This window comes from Rhodamnia argentea, chromosome 2 (genome assembly GCF_020921035.1).
Source record: "Rhodamnia argentea isolate NSW1041297 chromosome 2, ASM2092103v1, whole genome shotgun sequence".
Classification (NCBI taxonomy): domain Eukaryota; kingdom Viridiplantae; phylum Streptophyta; class Magnoliopsida; order Myrtales; family Myrtaceae; genus Rhodamnia; species Rhodamnia argentea.
The window spans coordinates 31778119-31797134 of record NC_063151.1 but is presented as its reverse complement, the minus strand read 5'-3'; the positions used below and the strand labels follow the sequence as shown (position 1 = coordinate 31797134).

Genomic DNA, 19016 nt, shown 5'->3' with positions numbered 1-19016 from the left:
CTTTTTATCTTTTTTCCTCGATTTTCTACCTATAAAGCTCCGACACTCTTTGCCTCTTTGGAGATCTACGTATTGTATCCGACAAACACTCTTTGCCTCTTTGGAGGTCTACATATTGTATCCGACACTCTCTCAATACTCTCCGACATGCGATCGACCCTAATCGGCGCTCCGGACATGCCAGCGGCACGCCAATCCAACATTTCGACATACCATTTTGACATGCACGGATCAATTTTAAGCATTTTTAATATTTAAGTCATATACTTAGTCATCTCAAAATTAATATACTCAGCTAACCAAAAAAAAAAAAAAATCCTAATATAACAGAAGAAGAAGAAGAAGAAGTTCATCGCTGATATAATTCATCATGTATATATAAAAATATATAATTAATATTTAACGTGTCCAAACGTGTTGAAATTTTTTATTTTTTATTTTAAAATGACATGTCGTGTTGTATCGCGTGTCGGTGCTGCTTAGCTTTTTACGACTCATGTAACTTAAGTTTAACTCCGAACACACTGTTTTAGTTCGACCCCTAGGGACAATACCCACCAACCTTAGGTTATAAGATACTCAACTCATTCACCCGTATTGTCCTACACTCGAGCACATCTCGGGAGTAGAGCCGTCAATATAGGTCATAAACCCATATCCGACCCATATTTTGTATAAAATGGGTCTTATATGGGTCATTAACTTTTAGAGATCCACTAAAAAATAGGTTAAAAAGATAGAAGTGAAATTAAATGGGTCAAAAATGGGTCACACGTGAAACCCATTTCTAACCCATTTCGGACCCATTTTGAACCCATTATCGACAGCTCTATCCACAAGCTGCAAATGGGCCAAAGTACTTGAAAGGCTTAGTTATTATTTTTATATTTTTATAAGCTGACCCTCCGTCGGTGCGGCTGACCCCCACCGTATTCAGCCGCCGTCCGCCAACCATCCACCGGCGTCGCCCGGTCGCCGCTATACTCCTCCGTCCCTTCGCCGGCCGCCGCCGTGCTCCTGTTGCCCGCCGCCGTGTGTCGCCGAACCCCATCACCCGCCGCCGCCGATCGCTGTCGTACTCCACCGCCGATATCTCCTCCGCCCCCACCACTTTCTCGTCCTCCTCCTCCTCCTCTGCCGCCGGCACCTTGGATCTCAAGTTCTTCTCCGAGAAGATTCACAAGTTGCAACGAGGACGAGCAGAAGAGAGACGGCCGAGCAAACCCCGTGCAAGAAGTGAATCGGTGCTCCGGATGCTGGAGGAAGGTAGGCCTCACCGGATTCCGATGCCGGTGCAGAGAATTCTTCTGCTCGGAGCACCGGTTCTTCAATCGGCACGACTGCAACTACGACTACAAGGCGGCCGGCCGTGAGGCGATCGCGAGGGAGAATCCGGTGGTGAAAGCCGCGAATATGGTTCAGAGTCCGATGATCCGAAGGGAGAATAAAAAAGGAAGGCTGGAGCCAAGAGGAGATCTAAGATCGAATCTTGCTTTTTCTTTCCCAACAACGATGATGATAACGCGTGAGATGGAAGGTGGAGAAGAAGGGAAATCAGAAAAAATTAAAAAGGTAAAAAATTCCACTTGATTGAAAATATTTTAAAAAAATAAAAAAAATTCGAAAAAATTTAAAAAAGGAAAAAATTTCAATTGATTACAAAATATTTAAAAATTAAAAAATAGGAAAAATTTTCACTTGATTTTTTATTGCAAAAAAGTATTTTAGTAATATTAGTTTTATTTTATTTACTAATTATTTATTATTTTATTTTATTTTTTATTTGATATGAAGTTTTATCTAGTAACATATACGTGTGAAGAGCTTAAAATAGGTTGAATATGATATATAGATTTTATTAGAATATTAGTAGTAGTACGATTTAGTAATATGGGTCAAAATGGGTCGGGTCGGGTATGAGTCGGCTATGGGTCAAGTCCGAGTCGGTTATGGGTCAAGTTGGGTATGGGTTATTGAATATAGATCAAAATGGGTTACACGGGTCAATATGGGTCGGACCATATTTGACCCGATCCAAACCCGACCCGACTCACCCATTTGACGCCTCTACTCAGGAGCTTCCTTTTGCGGCCATGGACCTTTTTGACTTTCTCTTAGAAAACTCTAGTCCTTATTGGTGTAGTAGATGCCCGGAGATCTCCTCACACGATGCAGTAAATGTTCAAGGCACGAGCCGGCTAGTAGTCACTAGTGATATGTCTCAATCTTATGATATGACGAAAGCGGTGTACCAAATCTCTGTCTTGATTAATTGAAAATGATGATGTCGATCGATGGCCCGGCTCGCGACTTTGCTGCTTCGGTTGGACTCTGTTGTTCTCGGCTTCAACCGTATATTCTCTCTGTCCTTATTGAAAAGAAAGAAACACATCAAGACATGCTCCTTTCATTAGCCTCTTTGATTCCATCATCGTCTTCTTCAAATTTGGAGCCCGAGAAGAGAAACGATGATTATTGTGCTTAGTGAGCCATAGCAAAGAAGAAGCTTAGTGAGCCATAGCCAAGAAGAAGTGGCGCGATTTAACAAGTAATCAACCACCACTCTCTTCACTGACCTTCTCTTTCAGGGAATCACTCTCCACTTCTCGATATCAAAGCTCGTCCCTCTCAATACTTCCAGTTCGACGGATATCGCATCACCGCTCGTTCTAGTGGTATCCTTGCTCGGCTTCATCTCGACGGCTACACCAGAGCCCGCAGCACGAGACATTTCGTAACATGGGTATAAGAACGAGTCAAATTACTCGTCCAAATTCCTTCGACGTTGCACGAATGTGGCATATGCTTGACGGAACTAAAGGAGACCCATCAGCTAAACTTGTAGCACGGAAAGAGCTTCTGTTTAGCTGTTCACATTGCCATTACGCAGTCGTGACGGATTGGAAGACGCTTCTAGGAAGCGTCGTCCCCCATAGCAACGACCTCTTTATTTTTGTCTTGGAGCAACAAGTCCTGTCAATGCTTCATTATGTGTGTAATTTGCCGGTTCACTGAATAGAAGTTACTCAAAACGGTAAGTTCTAAGATTCGACGGAGGAGGATGATCGGAACCTGAGAAATAACAAGCGACACTCGTTTGTCTGAATCCAACGCAACATGAGAGGTCGTTGAGAAGCTGAGTATAATGCAAAATGAGGGAAAGTTAGTTTGCTTACCCATTTAAGGGAATGAACAAAGATGGGCAATTTCGACACAATTCCGATGGCATGACCTATGCCAACAGGAGCGCAGGCCCATGGTAAAAGGTGTAGGAATCAATAAGTAGGAAAAAAAAAAAAGTGGCTTACGAGATGCCATAAATTCTTAGATTTTGCTCTTTGGCATCCGAAACTTTGAATTTTTCGCAATTTCATACTTTTAATTAGTGCAGTCATAATCCTCTCATTTTATGATTCATGCTATTACACTATGTGACGGCCTAAATTTCCAGCGAATTATTTATCAAATAGATTTGGACGATATCGAGAATAAGTGTCGAAAATATATATATTTGGAACCGAATTGGGACGTCATGAATTGGAGGCTTCGCGATGGGAAGCTATTTACAGATCATCTGATGTCGAAATTTTTCTAGTTTCGTTTAAATTGGTTCACGTAGGAATTTTAAACTGATTTGCCGCATGAAACCTTTCTAATGAATTTCCCCCAAGCCATTTGCGCCCTATGTGTACCCCTGTACATTCACTTTCCCCTTGAGCAACACTTTTTCTTTCCCTCCCACGTGTCTCTCTCTTCCCCAAGCAGTCCACCGCCTCTTTACACGTCCTACCCCACTCCCCCTAGAGGTAGGGATTTAGCCTCCACCTCCGCCTCCGCCTCCGCCTCCACCTTTCCAAATGGAAAGAGTGGCCACTGGTGCAATTTTCTAGTAGTTAGATATTTAGACAATGTTAAAAAGCCATTCCTCACTCTTTTCTCAGTTTTTGAATTTCAAAAGCGAATTTAAATACTCTCAACCTTAAGTTCATTGTTAAAAAGTCAATTCCACTATAATTCAATGACGAAAGAGATTGTAATGGGCCTGCTACATATAAAAATAGCCTTATTACTATGCAATCACAATCAATGAAATATTCATTTGCTTGGGTTCTAACTTATGTCCAGTCGATAAAATCACACAACCTTTTCGAATATGTGGCATTCCCAAGTAGTGAAATTAAACGAAATAAAATCTACTCATTAGTTCCATGGACATTACTAACAATATCTATGGAGATATGTAAGACTAATACTTTTTCAAGTTTTGGACAAGCTGAAGTTATCGTGTGATTTCATAATATGAATTATGCGACCACCTTTTGCATCCTCAAGTCTCAATTGCTAGACCTTGAATCTCCCAACCGTGGAGCTCGACCTTAATCTTCGGCACACGCTGATCCCCAACTCAGATATGTTGAAGGTTAGGGTTTTCTCCCTCGCGTTTGTGATTGAATTTATCATGAATTCGATTTTAGGGTTTTCCTTTTGGTACAAGATTTTGGCTGAACCTTTGTCCACGGTTCCTCCAGAAGAAGTCTTTACCTTGTATGAAACAGAGGAGGACCAGCTCCTAAAGATTTATTTCCAAATTTGTCCATGAATGTCGAGAACCCCAATTTGGAATGGGTTGATCTGATGGAAATAAAACATTGTGAATTCGCTTGGTGCGTTGCGAATATTCCTTAGGCCTTGGACAAATACATTTTACCATCTTCACAGAGTAATGCGCAATAGATAATTCAGCATGAAGTAGCAGAGGGACCATTCTGTTCATTGTTGTCATTTTCATATTTTTCTTCCTCTTCTGCAGTTTTGGAGTTTAGTAATTTGTTTCAAAGATGTACATAAATGCTCTCTTTTTTCCCTATTCGTGACAAGGTCACAACTACAACAAAACCCTGCAGTGAACATGGAAGTGTTCGACGAAAAAAAAAAAAAGGACATGGAAGTGCAATACTCTTATTCCAAATCCATAACAAGTCGATAGAACTGGAGAAGGCTCTAATAAGTGGCTATTTTCCTCTGGAAATGTGTATTTTGCGGGGAATACTTTCATCTGTTTAGCAGATCTGTGACTACTCTCTCTGCGTCTTTGTGTGGGATGGCTTCTGGATTTGTGGCATTAGTACACATGGACGAGTTGTATGTTCTCTCTCAGGTGATTCTGATCCTTAGAGAAGTATCTCTTGTTCACAGCATATGCATGTGCACGTTGTCTGCCTATGTGTTCGTATGATCTTTGAGTCCTTGACTTCTTCCAGATGACATAATAAATATTGAGCTCATTCAAGTTGAGATGCACATGGAACAAATTTGAAGCAAGAAAATCTATGTTTGGTTGATTGGAGCCTGTTTTGTTTGGACTGACTGATTTGCTTCTTTGGAAGCTGATCTCCTCATGTCTTTGATAAATCTGTCTTGGAATATGTCCTTTGTACATTATTAGGCATTTCACATCTGTTTTAAGTCAAGAGCAGCCCACTTGCCAACTACAAGTGATATATATTATACATGGACTTCAGATACAAGCCCCTCTTTGTGAGGCCTTAATAGTGGTCATTAATTATACTAAATGATTGATTGTGAATGCTTAAGAACACAGGGCTCAAGATTGGGAGCCAGAGAAAATGATGGAGAAACAGTGTGGCTGGTTGACTCTTACGAAGGGCTTGAGATTTGGAGCTCAAAGCTTCCTCGAAATTTTTTTAGATGTATGTTAGATGTGTGCTAGAGTTTTTCTTCCAAATCTGCTTTTTTCTCTATTGATGCATTGGGTGGTTATTTTGTTGAAGTGAGAGATAGAATCTGGTGATTCTTCATAGACAATGGCACAGATGAGATGACTGGGGGTCTTAAGATGTGAGGGATGCTTATATCTTGTCAAATTCGTTTTGAGATTATTTTCCTGTTAAACTGGTTTCACAGTTTCTTATCAATTTGACTGTAGCCATTGACATTCCACATCTCTTTCATGGGTTATTTTCCTTTGATAAGTTCTTATAAATTCCCTTGGATAAAGGAACTGCAGTATTGACTAGCTTGAATATGCCCTGTATAATTGGAATGCGTTATTTCTGCAGGTAATTTGCAGAAGATGTCAGAGACAATGGATTCATTTGGAAAGCAGTTTGTGGACATGGAGGTGCAGGCAGAGTTCATGGAGAGTGCGATGGTAGGTCAACCCCACTTTCCACTCCTGAAGGAGAATTAAATAGCTTGATGTAGCAAGGAGCGTATGATTATGGACTGGATGTCTCCCTCGGTTTGCCACAACCAGCTGCACATGCAGTTCCAGCTAAATCATCAGAGAAGGTCGATGAAGATTATTTTTCAAGACGGCTTGCAGAGCTCAAGGCCAGCGGTTGAGATGTCTAAATTATATGAGAACGAGATGTCATTTAATGTAAAACACATGTTGGTATGGGGAATCCTGTTGGGGGTCCCAAGATTCTTGTTATTCCTGTGTAAATTTGACTGGACTCGAACCCGGCTTCCTATGATCCTTGTGGTATCTAGCATCTACGCCGAGTTTTATCTACTCTGTGAGTTTTCGTGCTCGGCTCTACAGTAATTTTATTTATTAGGGCAATCGCTCGGCTATCGTATTCATTAATACAATATTTCCATAATTTGATTCGCATTTACATAAATAATAAAATGACGAAATATTCGTAAATTAATCAGTATTTGCATTTAACTTTTTTTGAATAATATGTATTTTATATTAGGATTAATAATTTTTTGTAAAATATTTTGTGTTGATAATATTTTAAAAGTAGAAATTTTCAGTTCTTATTAAATAAATTTTTATTTTAGAAGCAGAATTTGTATTTTGTTATCAAATGCTTTTCTCCGATCGAAAAACTTTTGAAGTAGAAGTAGAAGTAGAAAATCAATTTTTACTTCTGAAAACACTTCTCTCCGAAAAATCAACTTCCGGTCAAAAGTTGATTTCTCTACTTCTCCTCAAAAGTAGAAGTTGATTTTTCTACTACCGCTCCAAATTGACTTCTGATCAGAAAAATTCGTTTGGTAACGGTTGAGAATTTCTACTTTTGAAACATTATTAACAAAATTTTCGACGGCGATGGTTGACGGCGGCGGTTGGCGGCAGCGGTGGGGGTGGTCGGCGGCGGCGATGGTCGGTGGGGGCGGTGGATGGCGGCGGCGGGCGGTGGCCGGCAATGGCGGCCGGTGGCGGTCGGTGGCCGATGACGACAATTGGTGGCCGGCGGCGGCGGCAACGGCGGCCTGCAGCGTCAGGTGGCCCACAGCGGTGGGTGGGTGATGGTTGGCGGCCGCAGCGGTTGTGGTCGGTGGCCGGCGGTCGCAGCAACGGTGGGCGGGCGAGGCGGGTGTGGTCCAAGAAGTAATTTTGGAGCCGAGAAGTCAAAATTGTTTACTTCTCAAAGTTGGACAAAAATCCTATCAGATTTTCAAAGTTGGACAAAAATCCTATCATAAGTGAAAAATCTTATCAGAAGTGAAAAATCTTACCATAAGTCAATATTTTTACCAAACAGATTTCTACTTCGATCAGATTTTTATCAAATATATTTCTCTGCCAAATGGGCTTCTGGTAGAGAAATGGAATTTCAGAAGTGATTTCATGTGCACCAAAATCAACTTCGGACCATAAATTTGGTTTCTGAAGTGGATGTGTTGCCATGGGCGTCCTAATATAATCGACTAGTGTTCCACTATGAAAACCGGGAAACCGACCTGTCTTTCATGCTGGGTTCAATCAACAGTTAACCTTCACAGCTTCTCTCTATTGAAATCGAACCCATCAGCTCTGATTCGCTAGGCTTGCTTTAGCAGTGAAGTCTTGGAGACGAAGATGAAGTTGTCGTGGAGCAAGAAGAGCACAAGCACCAAACGCTCTTTCAGCGCCATTTCCAAGTACCCAAATCTCCCTTTCGACAAACAAGACGACGACCCACCTGGCAAAGACCAGGCAGATGCCAGTGTTTCAGGGAATCAAGAACGACCCGCGTCAAAAGCCCTAGCTTTGGATGAGGAGGGGCTGTCATCATCGCCTGATCACCAGCAATTGGCTCGATCGTTTCAGTCTCAAGGGGACAAGCTGGCTGAGGTGAATCACAGTACTATCACACGATTTCTCGTATCTCCTTTCAATTTCTTTTTCCCTTTTTGTTTTCTTGAAATTTCTGATGCTGTGCTGTTGAAGTCGAATTTAACTGACATGTAGAATAGCTCCCTTGTTATCCATGAACGATTTAGCCTGTCCAACCTGTCTGATTTGAGGGGTTGCTTACTGGGGTTGTGCCGTTTTAGTTGTGGGAGCTTGAAAAGATAATTGAAAAGCTGACCTCCATTTATTTGTGGGGAGAATTTCTTCAAGGTCCTTTTTTTTTCCTTTGGAAATTTGCTTTCCAAAGTAAGTGAATTTTCTTAATAATTTCTCAAAGGTGTTTTTGGTTCCTTTTTCTTTAATGTCCACTGTATTATTGGGTGTGGTGGAAGTGGAATGAAATGTCCAATGGAAATGTAATTTCCAGAATTATGTTTCCAGCAGTGGAGCGGTTTGGATTGATGTGATGAAGGGGGAATGGAATGAAATGTGTGGGGATATGGAAGAACAATATGGTCTGCAGTTGCTTGATTAATGTTGATTTGCTGAATATTAAGTTTTTTTGGTAGACATTATGGTAAAAGCCTATAGTTCATCTTTGTAATCTGAGCCTGAAGATCTTGGTCAATTTGTGCAGCTTGTTTTGGGTGTTGTGATACTCCTCATTGTGGACTTGTCAGCCTTCGAATTGGCTTTAAGAGATTCCAACTTTACTGTTGGCTGCTCCTGGCTAGCGTCCTGTAGGCTGTAACTTTGTTTTGGGAGCTCGTGGTAGCATCTTATAATCAGATTATGAGGTTAATAGGACTGCCTTTATGTCTTGGTGGCAAGTAATTTTCTTGGCTCATGACCTTTGCTGCTTCCTGAAAGAGTTGGCTCATTGGCAAGAGGAACCCTTGTAACATCCTGTTGATATCTACTACTGAAAATGTTGAATGGCTTGACTGCTGCTGGATGTTTTCTCATCATTGTTGAGATTGTGATCATTCCCTAGTTTGTAGCCCTAATGAAGGGTCTTGATGTAATTTACTTGTGTAAAATTATCGGGCTTCATTCTTATGGCTTATTCACTTCTGAAGGAGGGAAAATACCGGGAAGCACTGGGGAAGTGGGAGACTGCTCTTACCTTGATGCCTGAGAATGCAGTTTTGCATGAGCAAAAGGCACAAGTCTTGCTTGAGATAGGAGACACATGGGGTGCTCTGAAGGCAGCAATTAGTGCGTCCCAGATTCTATTCCTTTTTCTCTTTCTTCATGTATTTCATCAGATGATTTATGGGGTTCCCTTTTTAAATCTCAGCAGCCCGTAGCAGTGTCAAATAATTATATACAATAATTTTCTTCTCGAGTCTTTCTTTGTTTTTAATTATGTTCTCCACAAACATTCTAATAGTTGCAAATTTTGTTCACATGTAAATTTTCCTTGACCATCGGTGTGGCAACATTAGTATCACATGCTTAAAAGCTTTAACAAGCTTAGAAGTTCTTCAACCTCTGCTGATAAATATCTCAGCATACTTACAAATGTCCTTTCCCCCAGGAGCCACTGACTTGGATCCATCTTGGGCTGAGGTATGTCTGGAGTTCTGGACAAACTCAGGCGCAATTTTATTAGTTATTTTCACACGTGTTGCATGTGTTGACTATGTCATTGGTTGTACATCTTGGTGAAAGTGTTCTAGTAGCTATGAATCTGTGCTGCCAAGTGCATAGTGTTGTCACTCTACTTTGCCATTGTAGGCATATGTATTGTTTGCATTAATTCCCCTCGTTGACATTTCACCTTTAATGATGTTTGTACTTCCCATGTAGATCTATCCCTTATGTTGCTTTCTGTTTTCTATGTTGAGGATGCCAATTTATCATGTGGTATCTCTTTTCTTCATAGCTTTTTCAGTAAGCAGCAGATCTTATTATAAATTATTCACTTTGATGTCCATATGAGAGGTATTCATTAAATCATCTATATCAATGATCATAGCACATTAACTTTATTATCTTTTGGGAGAGTAATTCTGGACAACTTTTCAGCTACCTCTTGAAAATGTTCCTTGGAAATAGGGAGTATTGCCAAGAGTAGCTGTTCAACCTTCTTAGTTTCTACTAAGTAATCTGCGTTTTCTTAATATGAACAACAAGGGGATGGAATTGTATATACTCAGTTGTGGATGGAGAAGGGATCCAATTGAAGGATCTAATTTAGGAGAATATAGCCTAGAAGGGTGCAAAAACATGATTCTGCAAGTGGAGAAGGATGCATGAATACTAGCTAGATGAAATGAAGGAACTTGTTGTGACATTAGCTGGGATAGGTCTCTTTTTCTTGGTCAAGATTGTCTTTTCATGTCCTTTACATGACCTCAAGGAGATTACTCCCTTCCTTCATGGAGACATGCGAAGTCGCTATGTTTGTAGGCAATTTTGTTTTTCTAATATGTTAATTGTTGAACAGAACAAAGTCATTATGATTTATCGCGTGTTTAGCTTTTGTGTCCACTTGATTTTGTCTATGTTCATTTTGCTTACTTTCTTGCTGAAAGAAGTTTGTCGTACTGACAATTCAATTGTTTTTTTTCCTTTTGGAGCGTTGAATTTATGCAGGCATGGATCACCCTGGGTAGAGCACAGTTAAACTTCGGAGAGCCTGATAGTGCCATTGCTAGTTTCGACAGAGCATTATCTCTTAAGGTATGCTACTGATTATTGCTACTCTTTTAGCTTTAGCGTGCAAAGATACTAATGTATTAGTCTCCACATTGCAGCCGGATTGTGAAGAAGCTCAAGATGACAGGAGAACTGCAATACTTCTTGTAAAGAAGAGAAAGCAGCTGCATTTGTCGGGCATGAGCACAGCAAAAAGCCGTTTTGTGGTTGGTGATAAAGAATGAGTCTTTTGGTCCAGATACTGACAAGAACTTTTTTAGGTTCTGGCTCTAGAGGAGAAGCCCATGGCCGTTGCGTATATAAAGGTTTGAGTTCTGAGTGGCTATTATACCTTGTTAAGCTCTTAAGAAGATGCAAGGTGCTTGGAAGAACAATTTATGCAGTCGGACTTTTCTTGTTCGAAACTAGAGGTCTAAAGTCAGGAGGATGCCACCTCTCACCCAATTGAAAGCTGTTGTCTTTAGATATCTCGCCTTTTCACCCTTGCGACAAGGACTTATGTTTCTTCTTGGCTACTTTCTTCTGAATCCTTCTTGTATGTTACGGTACTAATTCCTTTCAGCATAATGCCATCATCTGTTGAAAAAGGAGAAATGACGATGCTTGAGCGAAGGATGTAAATTCACAAAGGATCCGCAATTGTCGTTGTGGCTTTGACGTGATACTACATTTAGGGAACATGTGGAGAGTCGTTTTATACTCTGCCGGATCTTTGGTCTTTCTACTTAATCGTCGTGCTTAGAAATGAATGAGCATTTGTCTCTGTTTCAAAGCTCTTGGCTGAGCCACGATCATGGTGCCTGTACTAATGATTTTGTTCAGTCTTTTCTCTTTTGGGTATTTGTGAGATGGTGGTAATCCATGGAGCACCATCGCCATTTCTCAGGGGCATTCATCGCGAATAGTTCAAATCTAGGAGGACGCAACTTGTCAGAAGTGAATTGATTAACCTAAAACTCGAACGGTACCTAATGATTCTGTCGGTGTTCTTTGCATGAACACAGGTTCTTTATGCCCAAGCAGCAATTACTTCTCGTAGGACATCCCCAACTTAATACAGCTCTCTCAGTGCTTCTTCAAACTCGGCAGGTCTAGTATACAGTTTCCCAGTATGGAAGCTACTTCCCCTCTGCATAGCTAGCTAGTTCTAATGCCAAGTGAAAACAAATTATCGCAGTCAAGATCCAAAGACCGATGAAACAATTGCCACACTAAAACCGCGCAGATGAAGACACTCTTTTGGACGTATCAACAGTGGCCTGTCCATCATTACCTCGAGTGCATCAGAAATGCAGGCACCAAAAGCATTGTTAACTTAGTCGAAAGAACCTTAAAAAAGTTCGATCAGAAGTCAATTAGCAAGGAATGTTTAAGCTACACATTTACACTCACGTTTTCGTCAACATCACAGGATGGAACTATAACTCAACTGACAGAACTTGAGATAGGATTATCTTAAGTGACACGAATCAAAAGTACAACCATAATAAAGATACATGTCATCGCGAAGATCAGAAGCCAAGTAAAGCATGTAGTCTTAGAGCCTTTTGAGTATATCTCCGTTGCTCGTACATTAACCCGATTTGTACTTGCCAAGCTGTGCTCAATAGCGTTCTCTGTTGAATCAAGTATCTGCAATGCAACCCATAAGGATCTTGTCAGACTAAGTACATTGTTGATGGAATAGCCACGGATCAGGGAAATTTCATGATTAAAGCAGCTGTTTTGCGACAGACTTGCAAGATTGAAGCAGATTGCTCAAGTTACTTCCCAGATAAAGAAAAATTAAAAGACACCTAACGTAGTGTCAAGATTTACTTTTTCTGTATTTTGCAGGGACTGACTCATCACGAGGCTACTCTCTTTCAGTTGCCGAGCCAAACCAACCATTTCATCTGTCAGATCCTCTTGAAGCTTTCTGTTGAAAAGGAAAAGGCGCAATCAGAATCTGCTTAAATATACTTAAAGGACAATCATAACACCGAAGTATTGGTCAAATTTTTCAAGCAGTAGCCACAAAGTAAGCTGAAGGTTCAATGTGGAAGATGGGAAAACTAGCTTGAAGAAAAAAGAAGCTTAGGCACACTCAAGGAGAGCATCCAAACTCCCGAACTAAATCACACTCTACTTTTATGCCCAAGAAAGTTCAAAGTGATTCGGCCTTATTTCTACCATATAAGTGCCATAAACTAGTCTTACAGCATATTTTTCTTCAACTTTACTTGACACCAGAGTCTTGAAGTTTTGCTCTACTTTATTCTATTGTGATATTGTTCAGTGTGTATCATTTCAACATATCTTCATACCTCACCAGAATCTTAGATCCTTCAAATTCCATCCTTTATAAAATCTTCGTTTTTTTGAATTCTCATGACGAAAACAAATAACAACCAATTTTTTTCCCCACTAGTAGGGCTCAGCTCTCTAAGTTCTCACAGTGCCCCCATAATCAGGAGTTCGGGGACGAAAAGATTTTTGAAACAGGACAGAAGCAATGCATGAACTAACAGGTAGCTTTGGGTAAGGGAAAACCCCAAACTACAAAGTTTTCTAGTAATATCACAACCATGACTATTTGTCATCACTGACAAACAAGAATGATAAAACCTACCTGTGCTCATCACTGACAAACAAGAATGATAAAACCTACCTGTGCTTTTCAATGTGTGCTTGCGCTGCAGTATCTAGTTTGACAGGTCCTGATGAATCAACTTCATTATGGGATTGAGTCGTCTCTGCAGGACTTGAGGTCGGCCTGTTAAAGAATCTAAGTGACGAATCACAATCACCAATCGGTAATAGCTCATGTAGATTACTTATCATTGATATAAAAGGCACTCTATTAAGTGTTGCAACAACCAAAAAAAAAATCATCACAGAAGTAGATTCACTTACGCAAATCTCCTTCTTAATCCTGATTTTGGGGTAACCGGATCTTCCAATTCTTTATGAGGGCTTTCTCCAGAAGAACTTCCTGGAAAGGGCTCCTGAGACTCTTCCACATCAAGCTGAGAAATGCAAGCACAGTACCATATCATGAAACCTCGTACCGACGGAAAGCAACTAAAACTTTTTCAGTTAAAAAGTGCACTTAAAAAGGAATAGATAAGTGAGTTGACAACCACCATAGGCACATCATAGATGCCTGCAAGACAAAAAAGCTATAAAAAAATTGCAGCAAGCAGCAGCAATTAGCCACCATCTAGTATAATCTCTCCCTCTCTCTCTCTCTCTCTCTCTCTCTCTCTCTCTCTCATGAATAATTGAGAATACCTCTTGGTCCTATCATAGCATCGCCAGTCAATGCTTTTTTGGTGCTCATCATAGGGATAACGACATAAATGGTGCTTGAACTTTAGCCCAATGCACAATTTGGTCTCTAAATTTTCAATTTGTTCAATGTGGTCCCTAAACTTTAGCCCGATGTGCAACGTGATCCCCGAACTTTTGCTATATGTCCAATGTAGTCCCCGAACCATATAAAAATATTCAATGTTGTCCTTTTATTAATTCAAGATTAGAGACAATATTAAACATTTTCATATAATCCAAGGACTAAATTTAACATGTACCAAAAGTTCGGTGACCACATTGAACACATCAGAAATTCATGGACCACATTGCAATTGGGTCAAAGTTCAAGGACAATTTGTCATTTTCCCCTCACTATATTTAACGGGAAAATGTCATGAACATGTAAATCAAAAGCAATACAAAACATTGTGGCTAGAGGGATATTCATGCATCTCTATCAATTTTGTCCCAATTTTGTCTTCCTAAATGAACAAAAGAAAACTATCTAACAAGGTATTGAGGGGCTTCGCCTCTATCCATAACAAAATAGAGGACCGTCCAAGCTTTGACTGACACACAAAACAGTTGTAGTTCTGGATGCCAAAAAATTGAAAAGTATAACTCATTCTTAACAGAAGTTTAAGAGGGGTTCCTATGCCATTAAAAAAATGCAAGATTCTGTTCCATCCGCAACGGCACAAACAGACTCTGCTAGAACCATGAAATGATCGAGAACTGTGAAAACTAGGCATGCATCTACAAGGGGACAAGAAGATTTTAGCCATCCATTTAATTTCAGCTTATAGAATTGCACTTAAAGCAATCAAGACGACGAAGTAAGGATAGCCACCTCCACCAATATTCAGTAATTGCAGGAAGAAGAAAGGTGATATTACTCTATGGACCAAACCGAATATGTGCAAGAGACATGTAGAAAACCAGCAGTAATTGAATCTCAGCTGTCATATAGAAAACCAGCAAAAATTTTAAAAGTCATGTGCACTCACCAAAGTAGCTGATAACTTAGCAGCAATTGCTTCAATCTTTTCAGAATAATCAATCACCATTGCCTTTGGAACTCTGCACCAACAAACCCATGCAATTATCAAGGCAGCAGATCTGATGTGTGCTGATTCAACAAGGAGCATGTTCACTTCAACGACACTATAAAGACAAGGTTAAATTTCATTTTCACGTCTTCCAACAGAGTCGCTAACCTTCGTATACTCACATCTACAGCTAAGCAACAAATGACGACTGACATAAAATTCTGAAGCAGTGAAGGCATGTTTGCTTGTGCGTGCGCACGCAAGCTTGTGCTTGCGTATAACACCCAAGAAAATTATTCTTAATTACAACATTAATTGCATCACTGAATTCCCCCATCACAATGATAAAAAAATTTGGACAAACAGGTAAAAAGATTTCCACAAGCTACAAAAACAATGGAAGGTCATCACTCACCCATTCACAAATCCTCTCACATTTCCAAGACGGATTGAAACATTAACGTACACAATGCCTACCCAAAGAGCAATTATTCTCAAATTCTGTGCTTTATGAATAAGAAATTAAACTTCTCAACGCACATATCACCCAAAACACTAAGCTCAAAAAGTTTATCTCACTGTCCTGGTAACAGATAGACCACATGAAAAAGGATTGTCCAGAACCTAATAAATGACTCCCTCCCTCTTCCTCTCCACCACTCTACAAAACCAGGGAATCAAAAAAAAAATATCAGAATCGCATGCAATATTTAATTGGTTAAATGGGTCGATGGCAAAAGTGTTCTTCCTGCTAGTCCTACTGAGTGAATATAAGAGGCAACAACAATCAGTCTGTGATCCAGCCAACGAAACCATGCCATAGGGTCCACAACCAGAAAAATCATATAATAAATGTCCAACAAGCAGTCCTATGTTTAAAGATGAAAAATCCAAGACGAAATGCTATCTCATTCAACAACAACAGTAAATGACAGAGAGTTCCAAAGGACATGTGAAGGACCTTGGCAACCCATCTGGGGTTCTCTCCTCAGCCAGCTGCTCCAGTTGTTCTCTTAAAGTGGCAACATACTACAAAGCCAACATGACAACAGCATTGTAAAAGTAAAGAGATGCATCTAGCACTTCAAATAACAATAAGGACTAGAACTGAGAACGTCACTAACTAGATTAACAACAGAGCACACCTGAAAGAAACATACGTTGGACTAACTTTTACAGAGGATACTAAGTCACCCTAAACTAATCATCTCCTGGGAGATTAAGTTCATAGATGTGAACTGCAGTACATGTGACTGAACTGGTTTAATTTCTAGATTTAGCACTTGTTTGGAAATTCAATATATTTTCAGTTTAGCCATCTCACTTAGTTTTCCTTTCCTTTTGGCTAGGACATAACGTGGTAGAGGCAACAAATAGTTAGACCCTCTGGGGTTACTGAAAGGATCCTGGCGCCCACTAAGGTCAAAATCAAGCAATCATTGATTACGATAAAAACCTGCAGGAGGACAAAGTAACAGCCATATGACTATCAACAAAGAGATTCATGATGGTCGTTTCCCACAGTCACAATAGAAGACGCCACACTTTGTATCGAAAACTTGTTCAAAGAACCTTCATTGGCTTCGTCCAAGTAACAAATTTCTTATCTGGAATCATCAAACACTAATTGTTTGGAGTAAGTCGCCTAACTTTTAATTTAGGGTAGCTCCAGTCCTCAAGAGTCATTAACTTTACCCTTTCCAAAACAAAGTTAGCTTTCACAAGAGGAACTGTGTTAGCTCCGACCAAAGTCCAGTCAACAAATCTTGTCTCCGTCTTTGATTGCTCATTTCATCTTGGGTTTTTTTGTCCCTGTCAGCTTTGTTTGCACACCCTCGTAATGCAGACTCGTCAGAGCAAATTACTCATTGGAATCCATCCGCGAGAAAATCTCCAAAAACACAGTGTGTTCAATTGACGATGGATAAAGACAGAGAACAATGACCGGCCAGGTTTCAGAGGGAAGACATACGTGAGCAAGTTTCGCTTGATTCTCTTGCTTAGGTGCAGCTGCAAGTAACCTCCTCAAGTTCACTTCTGTCCTGCTGATCCCCATTACAAAGACCCTACATGTTGTACAAACAATAATGAATTCCTCCGGGTGAACCAAAATAACCTCGAAACATGTACAGGTTGCAGGTTACCAAAATCACTCGTTAGCCTGCGATTTGCGATCTCGAACGCGCGCTCCGAATTGAGGATAGCCGGCGATCTGGATCGCCGGACGTGGCTTTCTGTTTGATTAATGAAAGAGAAGAAGAAGAAGAAGAAGAGGAGGAGGAGGGGGGGGGAGGACGACGACGACGAACGAAGAAATGGGAGAAACCGATTCGAAACGAACACCCTCGATTTTGTTGTTTTAAGGTTTTATTCCAAATTGCTGCTTCTATAGATGAAAATATTGACATGGATACTTTCAATTTTTTTTCATAATATCTCTCAAATTCTCTCAAATTTTTTCAACCTGCTGAATCCTAGCTCAATTCTGTCAATTTTTTGAATCGCCTAACCATTCAATTTTCTGAAAAAAAAAATAGCAAGTGGAAGAGGAGCTAGTGACAGGGCAAAGTGCCCAATGACCTCATAATCAATATGATCCTCATGAGTTTACATATTAGGTAGACAGTGATAATAATATCAACTATGTTCTCAACGCCGAGCACGTCCCAACGCAAGAAAATCTTCATCTTTTTACCGGCGTCGAATAAATGTCGACAAAGAATGAGCCGGAACAACAAGCTTGGGAGAGTACATCCAACTTATGGCAATACTTCGACAAGATACATGTAAGCGGAGACAAGTACAAGATAAATTGTAAATATTATATGAAATCATACAATTTTAATAAAGAAAACAGCTATGGAACATACCGTCGGCATCCGACGCAAAAACATGCAACGCAAGCGGGGATCGACACTAGGCAACAACAAATTTCCGGATACGCCAATCCTAACACTTATCTTTTATTTCGTTATAGTGATGAACTTTATAAAGAAACATTAACTCGATATATTGTCATTGAATATTTACCTTTTACTACTGGTGAAAATTTTGGTTTGAACTTTTTGATTAACACTACATGTATTCTGCAAGCAAAACATATTCCGAGAACTACTCTTAAATGTGAACTTTTTAGGGTGTATAAAAAACAAAAAAAGGCTTTGCAAAACTTTTTTACGGATTTCAATGGACATGTGTATATAGGTAGCAATATTTGAAGTGATCCCTGGAAAATTCATTCTTATATGGGTATACATGTTATTGGATAGGTGACAATTGGAACATTAAAAAAAAAACATTTGCATTTCGAGTGCTTGATGAAAGGCACATCGCCAATAATATTTATAGAATAATTAGGCAAGTTTTAAAAGAATATAATTTGATTAATAAAGTTTTTCAGTTGGTTTTGATAATGCCGTGTCAATGCAACTTCCATTCTCGATTTAGAAAATATTTGTAAACCCTCTTTTGGTGGATAATTTTTTCATATTAAATGTGCTTGCCACGTTTTAAATATATGTGTACAATATGATTTACAAATTCTTGAGGCTTTTCTCACCCCAATAAAGAGAGCAATTAAATTTTTATAGAGTCGTCCCCAAGTTATGAAAGAATGGGGTAGATTTTGTAAATCATATGGACAAAAATCAAAAAGACTTTCAAAAGATGTTCCGACTCATTGAAGTTCTATCTACGAGTTGTTTCATCAATCTTTTGCTTATAAAGATTTATTATGTACGTTTATTTCAAATAATGTTTCCGAAATTACTTTACTCCCTCGAGATTGGGTTGTTTGCAAAAAAAATTTAGATTTTTTGAAAGTTTTTAATGATGCAACTTATACTTTACCCGATGTTTATTATCTTACTACGCATTTATTTTTAATAGAATATGTTAATATTGCTGGTATTTTT

At 39.7% G+C, this 19016-nt stretch overlaps 2 protein-coding genes and 1 long non-coding RNA gene across 4 annotated transcripts; 2 read left to right on the top strand and 1 right to left on the bottom strand.

Annotated features, from left to right (window-relative positions):
* Positions 1-4362: 4362 nt before the first annotated feature.
* On the top strand, positions 4363-6559 carry LOC115738239. The gene is made up of 2 exons (XR_004015112.1): positions 4363-4420; positions 6081-6559. It is a non-coding gene; the product is annotated as an uncharacterized LOC115738239 (long non-coding RNA).
* A 1169-nt stretch (positions 6560-7728) lies between these two features.
* LOC115738210 (tetratricopeptide repeat protein 33) lies at positions 7729-11389 on the top strand. The gene is made up of 5 exons (XM_030670766.2): positions 7729-8095; positions 9175-9313; positions 9636-9667; positions 10697-10783; positions 10858-11389. The coding sequence occupies exons 1-5, from the start codon at positions 7841-7843 to the stop codon at positions 10981-10983; spliced, it is 639 nt and encodes a 212-aa protein (XP_030526626.1). The 5' UTR covers positions 7729-7840; the 3' UTR covers positions 10984-11389.
* A 685-nt stretch (positions 11390-12074) lies between these two features.
* LOC115738193 lies at positions 12075-17457 on the bottom strand. 2 transcript variants are annotated; one of them, XM_030670737.2, is made up of 8 exons: positions 17247-17457; positions 17075-17168; positions 16064-16131; positions 15061-15133; positions 13655-13767; positions 13410-13526; positions 12578-12677; positions 12075-12391 (listed from the first exon to the last, which is right to left on the bottom strand). In XM_030670737.2, exons 2-8 carry the CDS (start codon positions 17156-17158, stop codon positions 12215-12217), a joined length of 732 nt encoding a protein of 243 aa, XP_030526597.1. In that variant the 5' UTR covers positions 17159-17168; positions 17247-17457; the 3' UTR covers positions 12075-12214. The 2 variants fall into 2 exon arrangements, with proteins under 2 accessions (XP_030526597.1, XP_030526615.1); XM_030670755.2 differs by having other exon boundaries at positions 13410-13514.
* Positions 17458-19016: the final 1559 nt, after the last annotated feature.

What these genes read in the sequence shown, in the direction of transcription:
- LOC115738193 (XM_030670737.2), bottom strand. Translation starts at nt 17,158, where the DNA reads ATGGGGATCAGCAGGACAGAAGTGAACTTGAGGAGGTTACTTGCAGCT. An exon ending in CTAAGTTATCAGCTACTTTG is followed by an intron (nt 13,768 to 15,060) that starts GTGAGTGCACAT and finishes TGCATTTCTCAG; the next exon opens with CTTGATGTGGAAGAGTCTCA. An exon ending in CCCTGCAAAATACAGAAAAA is followed by an intron (nt 12,392 to 12,577) that starts GTAAATCTTGAC and finishes GTTGCATTGCAG; the next exon opens with ATACTTGATTCAACAGAGAA.
- LOC115738210 (XM_030670766.2), top strand. Translation starts at nt 7,841, where the DNA reads ATGAAGTTGTCGTGGAGCAAGAAGAGCACAAGCACCAAACGCTCTTTC. An exon ending in AAGGGGACAAGCTGGCTGAG is followed by an intron (nt 8,096 to 9,174) that starts GTGAATCACAGT and finishes TCACTTCTGAAG; the next exon opens with GAGGGAAAATACCGGGAAGC. An exon ending in TGGATCCATCTTGGGCTGAG is followed by an intron (nt 9,668 to 10,696) that starts GTATGTCTGGAG and finishes GAATTTATGCAG; the next exon opens with GCATGGATCACCCTGGGTAG.